The 17,160-nt window shown below is 44.7% G+C and overlaps 1 protein-coding gene across 2 annotated transcripts; it reads left to right on the top strand.

Moving 5' to 3' along the window:
• The first annotated feature begins 3,241 nt into the window (after window positions 1–3,241).
• Window positions 3,242–17,087, top strand: LOC135525540 (cell growth regulator with EF hand domain protein 1-like). 2 transcript variants are annotated; one of them, XM_064953215.1, is made up of 6 exons: window positions 3,242–3,359; window positions 3,721–3,826; window positions 4,600–4,671; window positions 14,453–14,523; window positions 14,597–14,726; window positions 15,822–15,946. In XM_064953215.1, exons 1-6 carry the CDS (start codon window positions 3,323–3,325, stop codon window positions 15,835–15,837), a joined length of 432 nt encoding a protein of 143 aa, XP_064809287.1. In that variant the 5' UTR covers window positions 3,242–3,322; the 3' UTR covers window positions 15,838–15,946. The 2 variants fall into 2 exon arrangements, with proteins under 2 accessions (XP_064809287.1, XP_064809286.1); XM_064953214.1 differs by having other exon boundaries at window positions 3,248–3,359; window positions 14,597–14,721; window positions 15,822–17,087.
• Window positions 17,088–17,160: the final 73 nt, after the last annotated feature.

Raw genomic sequence — 17,160 nt, 5'->3', positions numbered from 1 at the left:
CAGAGCAATACTCAATCATGAGGCATCAAAGCCAAAGGAACTGAGTAACATTAAGAAATGCTATAGATGGAAGGAATGCAGTTTGGAAACCTACCAAAAAACAATTAGGCAACAACAAATTCAATCCCTTTTAGACAATTTCCTGGGTAAAACGTTCCACTGTAATAGTGAAGGTGTAAACTTGGCAGTAGAAAATCTTAACAGTATATTTGACCTCTCAGCTTCCCTATCAAATCTAAAAATCTCAAATAGAAAACCGAAGAAAATTAACAACAATGACAAATGGTTTGATGAAGAATGCAAAATTCTAAGAAAGAAATTGAGAAACCTGTCCAACCAAAAACATAGAGACCCGGAAAACCTGAGTCTACGCCTTCACTATGGTGAATCACTAAAACAATACAGAAATACACTACGGAAAAAGAAGGAACAGCATGTCAGAAATCAGCTCAATGTAATTGAAGAATCCATAGACTCTAACCACTTCTGGGAAAATTGGAAAACACTAAACAAACAACAACACGAAGAATTATCTATCCAAAATGGAGATGTATGGGTAAACCACTTCTCCAATCTTTTTGGCTCTATAACAAAGAATAAAGAGCAAAAACATATACATGATCAAATACAGATCTTAGAATCAACTATTAAAGACTACCAGAACCCACTGGATTCTCCAATAACATTGAATGAGTTACAGGACAAAATAAAAACCCTCAAACCCAAAAAGGCCTGTGGTGTTGATGGTATCCTCAATGAAATGATCAAATATACAGACAACAAATTCCAATTGGCTATACTAAAACTCTTTAACATCATCCTTAGCTCTGGCATCTTCCCCAATATTTGGAACCAAGGACTGATCACCCCAATCCACAAAAATGGAGACAAATTTGACCCCAATAACTACCGTGGAATATGCGTCAACAGTAACCTTGGGAAAATCCTCTGCATTATCATTAACAGCAGACTCGTACACTTCCTCAATGAAAACAATGTACTGAGCAAATGTCAAATTGGCTTTTTACCAAACTACCGTACAACAGACCATGTATTCACCCTGCACACCCTAATTGACAACCAAATAAACCAAAACAAAGGCAAAGTCTTCTCATGCTTTGTTGATTTCAAAAAAGCCTTCGACTCAATTTGGCATGAGGGTCTGCTATACAAACTGATGGAAAGTGGTGTTGGGGGTAAAACATACGACATCATAAAATCCATGTACACAAACAACAAGTGTGCGGTTAAAATTGGCAAAAAACACACACATTTCTTCACACAGGGTCGTGGGGTTAGACAGGGATGCAGCTTAAGCCCCACCCTCTTCAACATATATATCAACGAACTGGCGCGGGCACTAGAAAAGTCTGCAGCACCCGGCCTCACCCTACTAGAAACTGAAGTCAAATGTCTGCTGTTTGCTGATGATCTGGTGCTTCTGTCACCAACCAAGGAGGGCCTACAGCAGCACCTAGATCTTATGCACAGATTCTGTCAGACCTGGGCCCTGACAGTAAATCTCAGTAAGACCAAAATTATGGTGTTCCAAAAAAAGGTCCAGTCACCAGGACCACAAATACAAATTCCATCTAGACACTGTTGCCCTAGAGCACACAAAAAACTATACATACCTTGGCCTAAACATCAGCGCCACAGGTAACTTCCACAAAGCTGTGAACGATCTGAGAGACAAGGCAAGAAGGGCATTCTATGCCATCAAAAAGAACATAAATTTCAACATACCAATTAGGATTTGGCTAAAAATACTTGAATCAGTCATAGAGCCCATTGCCCTTTATGGTTGTGAGGTCTGGGGTCCGCTCACCAACCAAGACTTCACAAAATGGGACAAACACCAAATTGAGACTCTGCACGCAGAATTCTGCAAAAATATCCTCAGTGTACAACGTAGAACACCAAATAATGCATGCAGAGCAGAATTAGGCCGATACCCACTAATTATCAAAATCCAGAAAAGAGCAGTTAAATTCTATAACCACCTAAAAGGAAGCGATTCCCAAACCTTCCACAACAAAGCCATCACCTACAGAGAGATGAACCTGGAGAAGAGTCCCCTAAGCAAGCTGGTCCTGGGGCTCTGTTCACAAACACACCCTACAGAGCCCCATGACAGCAGCACAATTAGATCCCAACCAAATCATGAGAAAACAAAAAGATAATTACTTGATACATTGGAAAGAATTAACAAAAAAACAGAGCAAACTAGAATGCTATTTGGCCCTACACAGAGAGTACACAGCGGCAGAATACCTGACCACTGTGACTGACCCAAAATTAAGGAAAGCTTTGACTATGTACAGACTCAGCGAGCATAGCCTTGCTATTGAGAAAGGCCGCCGTAGGCAGACATGGCTCTCAAGAGAAGACAGGCTATGTGCTCACTGCCCACAAAATGAGGTGGAAACTGAGCTGCACTTCCTAACCTCCTGCCCAATGTATGACCATATTAGAGAGACATATTTCCCTCAGATTACACAGATCCACAAAGAATTCGAAAACAAATCCAATTTTGAAAAACTCCCATATCTACTGGGTGAAATTCCACAGTGTGCCATCAGAGCAGCAAGATTTGTGACCTGTTGCCACGAGAAAAGGACAACCAGTGAAGAACACGTACCATTGTAAATACAACACATATCTATGCTTATTTATTTTATCTTGTGTCCTTTACCATTTGCACATTGTAAAAACACTGTATATATATATAATATGACATTTGAAATGTCTTTATTGTTTTGAAACTTCTGTATGTGTGATGTCTACTGTTAATTTTTATTGTTTATTTCACTTTATATATTATATACCTTACTTGCTTTGGCAATGTTAACACATGTTTCCCATGCCAATAAAGCCCCTTGAATTGAATTGAATTGAGAGAGAGAGAGAGAGAGAGAGAGAGAGAGAGAGAGAGACGTCCTCCTCTCGGTTTCCACGTGGATGCTGTCCTTTGACCAAAACAGATGCCAGTTCGATTACTTTCACAATACATCCTTCTTTCATGTTATTACTTTTAGAATTCCTCCTCGACATGAGGATATTTATTATCTAAAGTTAACAAAGCTAGATATATGTCATCAGGGGCTCCATATAGCTTCCAACTATCCTGTCTTGTCAGATCAGTGATTACTTTAAAGAAAGGGAGGAAGGAAGGATGTATTTTTAATTATTCCTCCGCGGCCCAGGCCTCTCGCGGCTGCGCAGTGCAGTGTAGATATTACCGGAGGGGGAGTGGGTTGGGCTGAATGGTAGAATCTTCCGCTATGAAATCACAATCTGAACTACAAAACAGGACGTTAGGATGCGTTTGTTTTTCTACTCATCAAACAGGCCAACAGGTAGGATATGAAAACATTGCGATGTACGATTGCGGCAATTTAGCCCAATGCATCATAACTGATAGATTACATTTTGAGTGAGAGATTGATACTTTTGTAGCACCAAATGGGTGAAATGTTGCAGCATTAGCATCACTATAGCTGTGTGGGAATAATGGAAATGTTTTAAATCATTGCTATACGTTATGATGATTATTTATCATAACCTACGGTTATTACGCATTTGTTCCAGAATAACAATTCAAAATGTTTTAATAAGTAAATGATCGGCCTAAATGTTATATACAACACGCCTACAATGTTTAATGTCGGACCTGTAGAGCCTGAAGAATGATAGCGACATTGCTTGTTGCGCTTGCAGGTGCGTCGTTAGAGTCTGGCGCGGACATGCTGGTGACAGGTATGCTATCCCTGCTCCTGCTCGCGCACCAGTGTGTGTCCGCGCCACAGGTGCCCGCGGACCAAAGGTAGGCCCTGACACACACACACACAGCGCGCAATGAAAGTATAGAGCATAGATCATTTGGCGTCAAGGTTTTAAAATTACCAGCTCAAAATCCAAACGGGTCAAAAGTGGATTTTCCAGCAGGGTGACTTTTCCGGTTTAATTTCTGTTATGTTTTGTCGTGCTTTTGTTGTTTATATTTCTTGGTGAACTTGTCAGGCAACAGACTACACTGTATGTACTGTACCTGTATGTGAGTTTAAATCACAACCGCCTCTGAGGTGTGAACCTTCAGGTGTGACTGCGTGGTTGGTTGCTAGAAAAATAGTGGGCACTGAGCAGACAGTCAATGCCAGCTAGCCTTGTACATTACTCGTTCATTTATTTTTCAGGATATTTATCTAGACCTGTGATCAGAGCTAGGAATGTAGGCTATACTGTTGCACTGTCTTTCAGGTCATGTAGGAATAACAGAAACAGGAAGTATGATGTTAAGGAAACATTCAGGTGAGGCCACTGGATTACATCACAACATGTCCCTGGCTGGTAACAACAACAGAGAGAGATATGTGTCAGAGTTCAGAGGGAGCCTGTTAATGTATCACCTCAGGTATAGGTCAAAGGGAAACTTTCCCTGCACCTAATACTAGCCATAAAACCAACACTGATCATTTCTGTTATCACCCTTCTCTCTCTCTCTCTCTGTCTCCCTCTGTCTCTCTCTCCTTCTGTCTCTCCCTCTCTGTCTCTCTCCCTCTCTCTCTCTCTCTCTCTCTCTCTCTCTGTGTACCACAGAGTACAGTCAGTAGGAGCCCTTCCCCCTTTCACACTGGCCAATCCCTTCGGCTCTGGAGAGGAGGACCGCAGGTTAGTGGCATCTTTTACTTTAAAACCCTTTATTCCAGCTAGGGGCCAACTCTATTAAATACAGGCTGAAGCAGGGAAAGAGAGCTAGTGGGTGTGCAGGGTTTTGCTCCAGCCCGTATTTAACCATTTTTTAAAATGTCTTTATTTAAGCAGGGAAATCCTGTTGAGACCAAGGCCTCTTTTCCTAGGGAGCCCTGCATGTACACAATCATACAAATGTGAAATATTGACAAATATAACGCAGTTATCAAATTACAAAATACAATCAGAAAAAACAAACCCATTCTTCAGGTAAAAGGCCATGAATCAGCCATCTAAATGTCCCTAGTGGTACCAAAACATAACATTGTTGAGAGTTCTGGAGATTATTCCACAAGTAAGGTGCAAAAAAAACTAAAAAGCATATTTTTATAACTCAGTGGAGATGGAAGGGATGTGCAGAGTTATCCTTCCCTGAGACCGGGTCCGTCCCTGAGAACGGGTCCGTCCCTGAGAACGGGTCCGTCCCTGAGACCGGGTCCGTCCCTGAGAACGGGTCCGTCCCTGAGAACGGGTCCGTCCCTGAGACCGGGTCCGTCCCTGAGACCGGGTCCTTCCCTGAGACCGGGTCCGTCCCTGAGACCGGGTCCGTCCCTTATACCGGGTCCGTCCCTGAGACCGGGTCCTTCCCTGAGACCGGGTCCTTCCCTGTGACCGGGTCCTTCCCTGAGACCGGGTCCGTCCCTGAGACCGGGTCCTTCCCTGAGACCGGGTCCGTCCCTGATACCGGGTCCGTCCCTGAGACCGGGTCCGTCCCTGATACCGGGTCCTTCCCTGAGACCGGGTCCTTCCCTGAGACCGGGTCCGTCCCTGAGACCGGGTCCGTCCCTGAGACCGGGTCCGTCCCTTATACCGGGTCCGTCCCTGAGACCGGGTCCGTCCCTGAGACCGGGTCCTTCCCTGAGACCGGGTCCGTCCCTGAGACCGGGTCTGTCCCTTATACCGGGTCCGTCCCTGAGACCGGGTCCGTCCCTTATACCGGGTCCGTCCCTGAGACCGGGTCCGTCCCTGAGACCGGGTCCGTCCCTGAGACCGGGTCCTTCCCTGTGACCGGGTCCTTCCCTGTGACCGGGTCCTTCCCTGAGACCGGGTCCTTCCCTGAGACCGGGTCCGTCCCTAATACCGGGTCCGTCCCTGAGACCGGGTCCGTCCCTGAGACCGGGTCTGTCCCTTATACCGGGTCCGTCCCTGAGACCGGGTCCGTCCCTTATACCGGGTCTGTTCCTTATACCGGGTCCGTCCCTGAGACCGGGTCCGTCCCTGAGACCGGGTCCTTCCCTGAGACCGGGTCCGTCCCTGAGACCGGGTCCGTCCCTGAGACCGGGTCCGTCCCTTATACCGGGTCCGTCCCTGAGACCGGGTCCTTCCCTGAGACCGGGTCCTTCCCTGAGACCGGGTCCGTCCCTGAGACCGGGTCCTTCCCTGAGACCGGGTCCGTCCCTGAGACCGGGTCCTTCCCTGAGACCGGGTCCGTCCCTGATACCGGGTCCGTCCCTGAGACCGGGTCCGTCCCTGAGACCGGGTCCGTCCCTGATACCGGGTCCGTCCCTGAGACCGGGTCCTTCCCTGAGACCGGGTCCGTCCCTGAGACCGGGTCCGTCCCTGAGACCGGGTCCGTCCCTTATACCGGGTCCGTCCCTGAGACCGGGTCCGTCCCTGAGACCGGGTCCGTCCCTGAGACCGGGTCCTTCCCTGAGACCGGGTCCGTCCCTGAGACCGGGTCAGTCCCTTATACCGGGTCCGTCCCTGAGACCGGGTCCGTCCCTTATACCGGGTCCGTCCGTGAGACTGGGTCCGTCCCTGAGACCGGGTCCGTCCCTGAGACCGGGTCCTTCCCTGTGACCGGGTCCTTCCCTGAGACCGGGTCCTTCCCTGAGACCGGGTCCTTCCCTGAGACCGGGTCCGTCCCTGATACCGGGTCCGTCCCTGAGACCGGGTCCGTCCCTGAGACCGGGTCTGTCCCTTATACCGGGTCCGTCCCTGAGACCGGGTCCGTCCCTTATACCGGGTCCGTCCGTGAGACTGGGTCCGTCCCTGAGACCGGGTCTGTTCCTTATACCGGGTCCGTCCCTGAGACCGGGTCCGTCCCTGAGACCGGGTCCTTCCCTGAGACCGGGTCCGTCCCTGAGACCGGGTCCGTCCCTGAGACCGGGTCTGTCCCTTATACCGGGTCCGTCCCTGAGACCGGGTCCGTCCCTGAGACCGGGTCCTTCCCTGAGACCGGGTCCGTCCCTGAGACCGGGTCCGTCCCTGAGACCGGGTCCGTCCCTTATACCGGGTCCGTCCGTGAGACTGGGTCCGTCCCTGAGACCGGGTCTGTTCCTTATACCGGGTCCGTCCCTGAGACCGGGTCCGTCCCTGAGACCGGGTCCGTCCCTGAGACCGGGTCCGTCCCTGAGACCGGGTCCGTCCCTTATACCGGGTCCGTCCCTGAGACCGGGTCCGTCCCTGAGACCGGGTCCTTCCCTGAGACCGGGTCCGTCCCTGAGACCGGGTCCGTCCCTGAGACCGGGTCCTTCCCTGAGACCGGGTCCGTCCCTGAGACCGGGTCCGTCCCTGAGACCGGGTCCGTCCCTGAGACCGGGTCTGGTAGCTCGTACGTCTGTAGGTTAACAATGAAATAAGGTACGGCGAAAGCTTGTTCAAGAGGGCTTTATAAAGAAAAATAGTGCAATGCCTCGATCTACGAGACTTTAAAGAGGGCCAGCCTTCTGATACAGAAAGCAGTGATGTGTACTGGACCTGGCACTTGTAATATAACGTGTAATAATGTTATGATAAACTGTGTCCAATGGTTTCAATACTGTGGCAGCTGCATTCACAGACAATATCACCAGTGTCTATAACCAGGATATGAAATTTTGACTGAATGATTTGTTTTCTATTTGCTTTTTAACTAAATATATGATATATTCCTAAACAGGAAGACCGTTTTAATTCTTAACTAACTCATCAATATGCATTTTGAAAGATAGCTTTTTGTTATAAGCGGTGACATGATCAGCGTGGGCACCGTCCGATGTACATACAGAGCCTTCGGAAAGTATTCAGACCCCTTTACTTGTTCCACATTGTGTTACGTTACAGCCTTATTCTAAAATGGATTTTTAAAAATCCCTCATCAATCTACACACAATAGCCCATAATGACAAAGAAAAAACAGGTTCAATCAAAACCCCAACACGTAGATTTGATTTTTTTGCAAATGTACAAAAAACAAAAAACTGAAATATCAAGGTTACATATGTATTCAGACCCTTTACTCAGCACTTTGTTGAAGCACCTTTTGCAGCAAATACAGCATCGATTCTTCTTGGGTATGACGCTACAAGCCTGGCACACCTGTATTTGGGGACTTTCTTCCATTATTCTCTGCAGATCCTCTCAAGCTCTGTCATGTTGGATGGGAAGCGTTGCTGCACAGCTATTTTCAGGTCTCTCCAGAGATGTTAGATCGAGTTCAAGTAAGGGCTCTGGCTGGGCCACTCAAGGACATTCAGAGACTTGTCCCGGTCGTTGTCCTGTTGGAAGGTTAACCTTCACCCATCTGTACTCTCTGTACTTTGCACCGTTCATCTTTCCCAGGTCTCACAGTCTCTGCTGCTGAAAACCATTCCCAAAGCATGATGCTGCCACCATCATGCTTCACCAAAGGGTTGGCGCCAGGTTTCCTCCAGACGTGACGCCTGGCATTCAGGCCAAAGAGTTCAATCTTGGTTTCATCAGACCAGAAAATCATGTTTCTTATGGTCTGAGAGTCCTTTTTGGAAAACTCCAAGCATGCTGTTATGTGCCTTTTACTGAGGAGTGGCTTCCGTCTGGCCACTCTACCATAAAAGCCTGATTGGTGGAGTGTTGCAGAAATGGTTTTCCTTCTGGAAGGTTCTCCCATCTCCACAGAGGAATTCTGGAGCTTTGTCAGAGTGACCATCGGGTTCTTGGTCACCTCCCTGACCAAGGTCCTTCTCCCCCGATTGCTCAGGTTGGCCGGGTGGCCAGCTCTAGGAAGAGTCTTTGTGGTTCCAAACTTCTTCCATTTAAGAATGATGGAGGTCACTGTGTTCTTGGGGACCTTCAATGCTACAGACTTTTGTTGGTACCCTTCCCCAGGGGATCTTATGTAGACAGGTGTGTGCCTTTCCAAATCATGTCCAATCAATTTCATTTACCACAGGTGGACTCCAATCAAGTTGTAGAAACATCAAGGATAATCAATGGAAACAGGAGACACCTGAGTTCAATTTTTTATTTTTAATACATTCACAAAATAATTCTTAAACATGTTTTCACTTTTTCATTGTGGGGTATTGTGTGGAGATTGATGATATGCATCAATTTTAGAATAAGGCTGTAACGTAACAAAATCTGGAAATACTTTCCCAATGCATAAATCATCAGATACATTTTTTTATTATTTTAGGAAAATAACATATACTTAATTTTACCTGCATTAAGTTGTAATTTCATTTAAAAAAGGGCAGTTTTGAAAGCCTTTTCAACCGAAGGGGCAACAAGGATACCAAGTATCATCCACATACAAGTGGTTTCAATTTCTTACAGGCAAATAATATTGTTTATATAGATAGTAAAAAGTACCATAATTGATCCTCGTGGGACACCTTTAGTAATATTAAGGTCATTTGATTTAACACCATCAGATGAAATATATTGTGTCCTGTCTGTCAGGTAGTTTTCAAAACAATTGCAGGCTGCCTGACCGAGGCCAATTTCAAACAGTCTACTAATTAGTAATGGGTGGTCAAACATTTCCGTTATTCACAGAGCCATAGTGATACTAATGCTGGCAACATCTGTATCCATCTGGTGCTACAAAAATCATCCAAAAAAAAAGTTGACTCAAGTTTGAAAAAAAGCACCTGGATTATCATCAAGAATGTTCTATGGACAGATGAGTCAAAAAAATGTAACTTTTGGATGAGATGGGTCCCACTATGTCTGGAGAAAACCAGACACTGCATTCCACAGGCAGAACCTCATACCAACCGTCAAGCATGGTGGTGATAGTGTGATGGTTTGGGGATGTTTTGCGGTTTCAGGACCTGGACGATTTGCCTTGAAAGAAGGAACCATTATGTCTGCTGTACAAGGTGGTGTCACAGTCAAAGTTCAGACCGAATTGAGATGTTGTGGCAGGACATGAAACGAACAGTTCATGCTTGAAAACCCACAAATCCCGCTGAGTTAAAGCTGTTAAAGCTGGACGGAAGACAGGGTGGTGCGGCAGGTGCCGCTTTTCATTCGAATGCTGTAATTTTATCTAAACCATCAGGTGTACGCCGATCCCAGCTAAGTAACTCATGCAAAGAGTTAAAGCGCAACTATGTGTTTTATCTCCAGTACTCTGCCTTGATTGCCAGTTATGTAGCTGCTCTACTGATAATCTCAGTGCGTCCTTGCTGGGATGACACAATCAGTCTACTACCGGAGAATATCAACACCAAACACATTGGTTCACCGTTCCACGGGTGCTATGGTCCTATGGTTTCTCTCGACTCACCCGACTCCAGGATAGATTTTGACTCTTCAAACATACCAGAGTCGCTATATGCGATCCCTGACTCTGCTCCTGGTACGCAAGCTATTTTAATTAGTTCCCCGCATCCAGTGCAGGCGGGAGGGATTGTTAATTGTGCTACCGAACTGCCCCTAATCAAAACGAAACAAAACGGCCTAAACCCAGCCGTCAGAAAACACAGAAAATGTAACTTTTTTCAATGTGTCAATCACTCTCGAGTCATCTGGGACCCACGAGCTAAGCCCAAGGGACTACTAGGGGGGCACTTGAACATTCGTAGTGTCATTCCAAAAAGTGATCAAATTCAACATCTACTCAGACTCCAACCTTGACTTTCTCTGCCTCTCAGAGACATGGCTCCATAAACACTCTCCATATGCTGCTTTGATTGTGCCTGGCTACAATGTTTTCAGGAGAGACAGGATTGAAGGAAGAGGAGGGGGTGTGATGATTTACATTAAAGAACATATCCGATGTAAACAAATTGAGTGGTCATGTGATAATGAACTAGAATGTATCGGCCTGAACGTTACACTGTCTCCCCAAATGTCTTTTACCCTCATTGGAATGTATAGGCCACCTTCCACTAAAAGTGTATTTTTTGATCAGTTTAATACCATGCTTAGGGAATGTGATTTTGGGAAAGAGGTCATCTTAATGGGAGATTTTAACATTAATTATGAAGACAAGTGTTGTAGGAAAACCCTCAAACGGATCACTAATACCTTTGACCTTACACAGCTAGTTAAAGGGCCAACCAGGGTGACTTGTTGCTCTAAAACACAGATTGATTTGGTGTTCAGTAATAAACCAGAGAGAGTGACTAAATCATTCAATATGGTTACTGGGCTGTCTGATCATAATCTGAAACTTATAGCCAGAAAGCTGTCTAAGAGCAGGTTTAACCTCTCTACTGTTAGAAAGCCGGATCAACTCAGAATACCTAAGAGTGAATTAAACTGTTTTGAAAAAGCAATTAAGGGAATAAACTGGAATGATCTCTTGTCCTATACAGACGTGGAAGCTGATAGTCAGGTTTTTCTATCCACAATCCAGACTACAATAAATGGCTTCCTAAAGAAAATCAAATCCAAACCTGGCCAAAAGAGCACTCTTCCTTGGCTAAATGGAGAAATCTGGAAATTGATGAAAGAACGAGATTATGCTCTAAAAATAGCCCTAAAATCTAAATTAGTCATGACAGACGTAGGTTTACCATGTTGAGAAATAAGGTGATGAAAGAAATCAGACAGGCCAAGGCAAACTTTTTTATTAACATAATTGGTGAAGCAAAGGGAAATTCTAAATTGATATGGGAGAATCTAAAAAAGTTAACAGGGAAAGACCATAGTAACACTGCAAAAAGACTAGAAATCATGGTGAATGACAATCTAACACAGGATGCAGTCGAAATAGCAATAGCCTTCAATTCCCACTTTATTGACTCTGTCAGGGTACTGACACAGAACCCCTCCACTGGTTTCTTGGGCTCAGTGCTAGTGAATGACACTCAACCTGTCTTTATCATAAAGGAGGTTTCTGAGTCAAAGGTGAACAAAGTGATTAGCTCACTAAAGAACTCTAAAGCCAAAGATGTGTCTGGGCTGGACTCTACCTTTCATAAAAACTACAAAGAGTCACTCATTGGCCCCATTACTAAGGTCACCAACACATCTATTGGTCTCGGTGTGTTTCCAAGGGTATGGAAGTCGGCCATAATAACGGCCATCTTTAAATCAGGCAACCCTGCTGACGTGAGTAACTACAGGCCCATTAGTATACTACCTGTGGTGTCAAAGGTTGTTGAAAAGTGTGTAGCAGAACAACTGATTGCCCACCTCAACAACAGCCCCTTCACATTACACTCCATGCAGTTTGACTTCAGAGCGAAACACTCCACAGAAACGGCCAACTGCTTTCTTCTGGAAAATGTGAAGTCCAAGATGGGCAAAGGGGGTGCTGTTGGGGCTGTGTTTCTGGACCTAAGGAAGGCTTTTGATACTGTTAACCATGAGATTCTTATCACAAAATTGTCCAAGTTCAACTTTTCCCCTGATGCCTTGAGATGGATGAAATCATACCTTGAAGGCAGAACTCAGTGTGTCAGAGTGAGCAATGAGCTGTCGCCCACTCGTAGCTATGATGTGGGCGTGCCCCAAGGGTCAATACTGGGGCCCCTCCTGTTCAGCCTGTACATTAATGATCTGCCTTCTGTCTGTACTGGGTCTGAAGTTCAAATGTATACAGATGATACAGTGATATGTGCATGCAAAGAGCAAACAACAAGCTGCACAAGAACTCACTACTGTAATGGTCCAGGTTACAAAGTGGCTCAGTGACTCGTGTTTGCATCTCAATGTGAAAAAAACTGTTTGCATGTTCTTCACAAAGAGGGCAACAGATGCTACTGAGCCAGATGTCTATGTGTCAGGGGAGAAGCTACAGGTGGTATCCGATTTTAAGTACCTTGGCATCATACTTGATTCCAACCTCTCTTTTAAAAAGCATGTGAAAAAGGTAATTCAAATAACTAAATTCAACCTAGCTAATTTCCGATTTATACAAAATTGTTTGACTATAGAGGTAGCAAAACTGTACTTCAACTCTATGATACTCCCCACTTAACATACTGCTTGACTAGTTGGGCCCAAGCTTGCTGTACAACATTAAAACCTATTCAGTCTGTCTACAAACAGGCTCTCAAAGTGCTTGATAGGAAGCCCAATAGCCATCATCATTGTCACATCCTTAGAAAGCATGAGCTCTTGAGTTGGGAAAATCTTGTGCAATACACCGACGCATGTCTTGTATTCAAGATCCTTAATGGCCTGGCTCCCCTCCACTCAATATTTTTGTTAAACAGAAAACCCAGACATATGGCAGCAGATCCACAAGGTCTGCCATGAGAGGTGACTGTATAGTTCCCCTAAGGAAAAGCACCTTTAGTAAATCTGCATTCTCTGTGAGAGCTTCCCATGTCTGGAATACACTGCCATCAGACACACATAACTGCACCACATATCACACTTTCACAAAATGCTTGAAGACATGGCTAAAGGTCAATCAGATTTGTGAACATGGTCCCTAGCTGTGTGTTGCCGCTTTCCATGTTGTCTGTTGTCTGTAGCTTGTGAGGTGTGGAAACACTTTGTTGCTTTTATGAATTTTGTCTTGCTGCTTTTTGTTCTATGTTGCCCTGTCTGTATGCTACATCTTGCTTGTCCTATGTTGCTCTGTCTGTATACTATGTCTTGCTTGTCCTATGTTGCTATGTCTTGCTTGTTCTATGTTGCTATTGTCTATATTGTAATTGTTTTTAATAACCTGCCCAGGGACTGCAGTTGAAAATTAGCCGGCTGGCTAAAACCGGCACTTTTACTGAAACGTTGATTAATGTGCACTGTCCCTGTAAAAATAAAAATAAACTCAAATTCTACATGTAAGAGTAGGCCAAAATTCCCCCACAGAGATGTGAGAGATTGATCAACAACTACAGGAAGCAGTTTGGTTGGAGTCATTGGAGCTAAAGATGGCACAACCACTTATTCAGTGTAAGAGGGCAATTACTTTTTCACACAGGGGCATTGGGTGTTGCATAACTTTGTTTTTGAAATAAATGAAGTAAGTATGTAATTGTTGTGTTATTTGTTCACTCAAGTTCCCTTTAATATTAGGTTTTGGTCGAAGATCTGATGGCATTCAGTATCAGAAATAGAGAGGATTATAAAGGAGGAAAATACTTTTTTACAGCACCGTATATTCTGGACTCTGACATCGCTCTGATCTTTATTGTTTTGTATATATATATATATATATATATATCTAACAATATCAAACAATGCACACAAAAAACAAAAAATATCAGTATAGTATTACTGTACTGTTGGAGTGAGAATCATAAGCATTTCGCTGCACCTGCGATAACATCTGCAAAATATGTGTATGTCATGTGACCAATAACATTTGATTTTGATTGGATTATGCGACTCATATTGCTGGAAGAGAACCTCTGTATTCAGCGGTAGTTGGGACGAATTCCATCCTCACTGAAACAATCCCTCCACAGAGAGTTTGTTTGTAAAACCTTGATACAAATCTAGACTAGATTATTGGTACTTTCTGTACCGTGAAGTAACGTGCTACTCAGTCAGGTGGGCCTGCGGTTTAACCTTCTAACCCTTGACCTCTAACCTCTGTGTATGTCAGGCTGCTGCAGAGCTACATCAAGGCCAACCTAAAGGAGGGACATGGAGGACCGGATAACACCTGGGAACAAGGTACAGAAACACAAAAATAAATAAATAATACATAATCAGTGAATGAATCATCTTCCTATTTCCTGCTGGTCAGAGGTGTTCTTCCTGTTCAGTCTCCATGACTACGACCGCAGCGGTCACATGGACGGCCTGGAGATGATGAAGCTGCTCTCTGAATACAATTCCCACAATGCACCTGGAGAACAGTCAGCTGAGATGGTGAGGTGTGTGTGTGTGTGTGTGTGTGTGTGTGTGTGTGTATAGATATATAACATCTATAGAAAATCTCTTCAGTGTTGTAGTTAGGACATATATTGTACTGACTGACATTGTCCTGATCATAAAGTCAGTTGATGACCAGCTAGCTAACTGACATTGTCCTGATCATAAAGTCAGTTGATGACCAGCTAGCTAACTGACATTGTCCTGATCATAAAGTCAGTTGATGACCAGCTAGCTAACTGACAGTGTCCTGATCATAAAGTCAGTTGATGACCAGCTAGCTAACTGACATTGTCCTGATCATAAAGTCAGTTGATGACCAGCTAGCTAGCTGACATTGTCCTGATCATAAAGTCAGTTGATGACCAGCTAGCTAGCTGACAGTGTCCTGATCATAAAGTCAGTTGATGACGAGCTAGCTAACTGACAGTGTCCTGATCATAAAGTCAGTTGATGACCAGCTAGCTAACTGACATTGTCCTGATCATAAAGTCAGTTGATGACCAGCTAGCTAACTGACATTGTCCTGATCATAAAGTCAGTTGATGACCAGCTAGCTAGCTGACAGTGTCCTGATCATAAAGTCAGTTGATGACGAGCTAGCTAACTGACAGTGTCCTGATCATAAAGTCAGTTGATGACCAGCTAGCTAACTGACATTGTCCTGATCATAAAGTCAGTTGATGACCAGCTAGCTAACTGACATTGTCCTGATCATAAAGTCAGTTGAAGACCAGCTAGCTAACTGACATTGTCCTGATCATAAAGTCAGTTGATGACCAGCTAGCTAGCTGACAGTGTCCTGATCATAAAGTCAGTTGATGACCAGCTAGCTAGCTGACAGTGTCCTGATCATAAAGTCAGTTGATGACCAGCTAGCTAGCTGACAGTGTCCTGATCATAAAGTCAGTTGATGACCAGCTAGCTAACTGACAGTGTTAGAGGGGCTTGTATATCAGGATGCACATACATCATGTAGCCTGTGCTGTTGTCTAAATATAAAGATTGGGTAACTGAATATACACTCTGAAGCTGACTGTACAGTGTTGCACTGAGTTCATCTGCACCCTAGGCCAATGCTTGTGTGTGTGTTTCAGGTGGTGGCCATGGTAGACTTTCTCCTGCAGACTCAGGATCTAAACCAGGACGGTCTAATAGCTCCCCCTGAGCTTCTCTCTCCTCCCAAACTACAACAGCCAGACTCTAACTCCCAGGGTGCACCCGAACAGGAAGGGGGTGTAGATGTCAAAGAGGGAGTCAACGTTGAGGAACCAAAACAAGAGGCAGAGCAGGAAGAGGAAGCAGAGGAACGGCTCATTGAGGAAGACTCAAGGCCAGGAGAGGGACAGTAAATTAAGACATTAACATTCTATACAGGAAAAGGCAAAAGGACCACATATCCCATAGGCCACTGCTGCTGATCATGTGCAACAAAGGCCTGCTCCTGTACTACATCAGGGGCAACCTGAGATGTAAACAAAATTATAATATGCAAACAGCACTCCAGCACAACTATAATACTTCGAGAGTTGGGTCAGCCAATAGCAGGAGCCTGTTCACTGACATGCAGAGTTGCCCAATCACAGACTCTCATCCCTTTGAGCGTCTTGTTTCAGTTCAAAGCTGATGGATTGTCCGCTCTTTTGGTACAAAGTCAAGGTATGTCAGCAATATTGTTTAAGCTGCTGTTACAATTCACCATTGCTCTTCTGAACAAGAAACTCAGGTTTGTATGTTCTGTGCCAAAAGATACACTGCTAAATAGCAGCTTGGCCATTTGGGTGTCACTTTTTGCAGTAAGTAGTTACCCTGGTAAAGCAATCCAAATTAAGCCATATATTAGAATGAACAATTTGAAAAGTTCAGGAATACATCAAGTGCAATTCCTTTCAACAATACTTGGGAGTAAAAGTATTCCCCTTCCCAGAATACACTGCAGTTCATCCCCCATGGATGCAGAAGGAATGGACAGTTAAAAAATGTGAAAAATCCCTGAAGCTCGTGATTTGGGCTCTTTATTACTGCATTTGAGGGACATTGTTTTTACTGGTAGCTCAGGGCAAAAACCTTGGAAACTGCAAACTTAAACTTGAGTTGTACAAATACTTTTGCTTCCCTGCACAGCCCCAATGCAGAGTTGCCCCCTTCTCCCAGAGTTCCTTTCAAATCCATGAAGGGAATGAACACGTTGTGGGAGAAGGGTCATCTACAATTTAGGCTAGGATGTTTTGATATCATGTAATTAAAAAATACGTTTTTGGAATTCATTTAACGAATATTTTGTTTGCTGTACGTTTTCCTGAATTCAAGGTTCGTATATTTAAGACTAAACAAAATAAAAGCTAAAACGAATGCTAACTTTACTGATCACATGTTCTCTTGGTGGTCTACCAACGGCCTGTTTTTTTAAACAGGTAATGTCCACACACACTTGTC

This window comes from Oncorhynchus masou, chromosome 32 (genome assembly GCF_036934945.1).
Source record: "Oncorhynchus masou masou isolate Uvic2021 chromosome 32, UVic_Omas_1.1, whole genome shotgun sequence".
Taxonomy (NCBI): Eukaryota; Metazoa; Chordata; class Actinopteri; order Salmoniformes; family Salmonidae; genus Oncorhynchus; species Oncorhynchus masou.
This window is presented reverse-complemented; position numbering and strand designations above follow the sequence as displayed.

Excerpts from the sequence above, each read along its gene's own strand:
- LOC135525540 (XM_064953214.1), top strand. The coding sequence starts at position 3,323 with ATGCGTTTGTTTTTCTACTCATCAAACAGGCCAACAG. Across the intron at positions 3,360-3,720 it reads CTCATCAAACAGGCCAACAG|GTGCGTCGTTAGAGTCTGGC; the intron begins GTAGGATATGAA and ends TTGCGCTTGCAG. Across the intron at positions 14,722-15,821 it reads GAGAACAGTCAGCTGAGATG|GTGGTGGCCATGGTAGACTT; the intron begins GTGAGGTGTGTG and ends TGTGTGTTTCAG.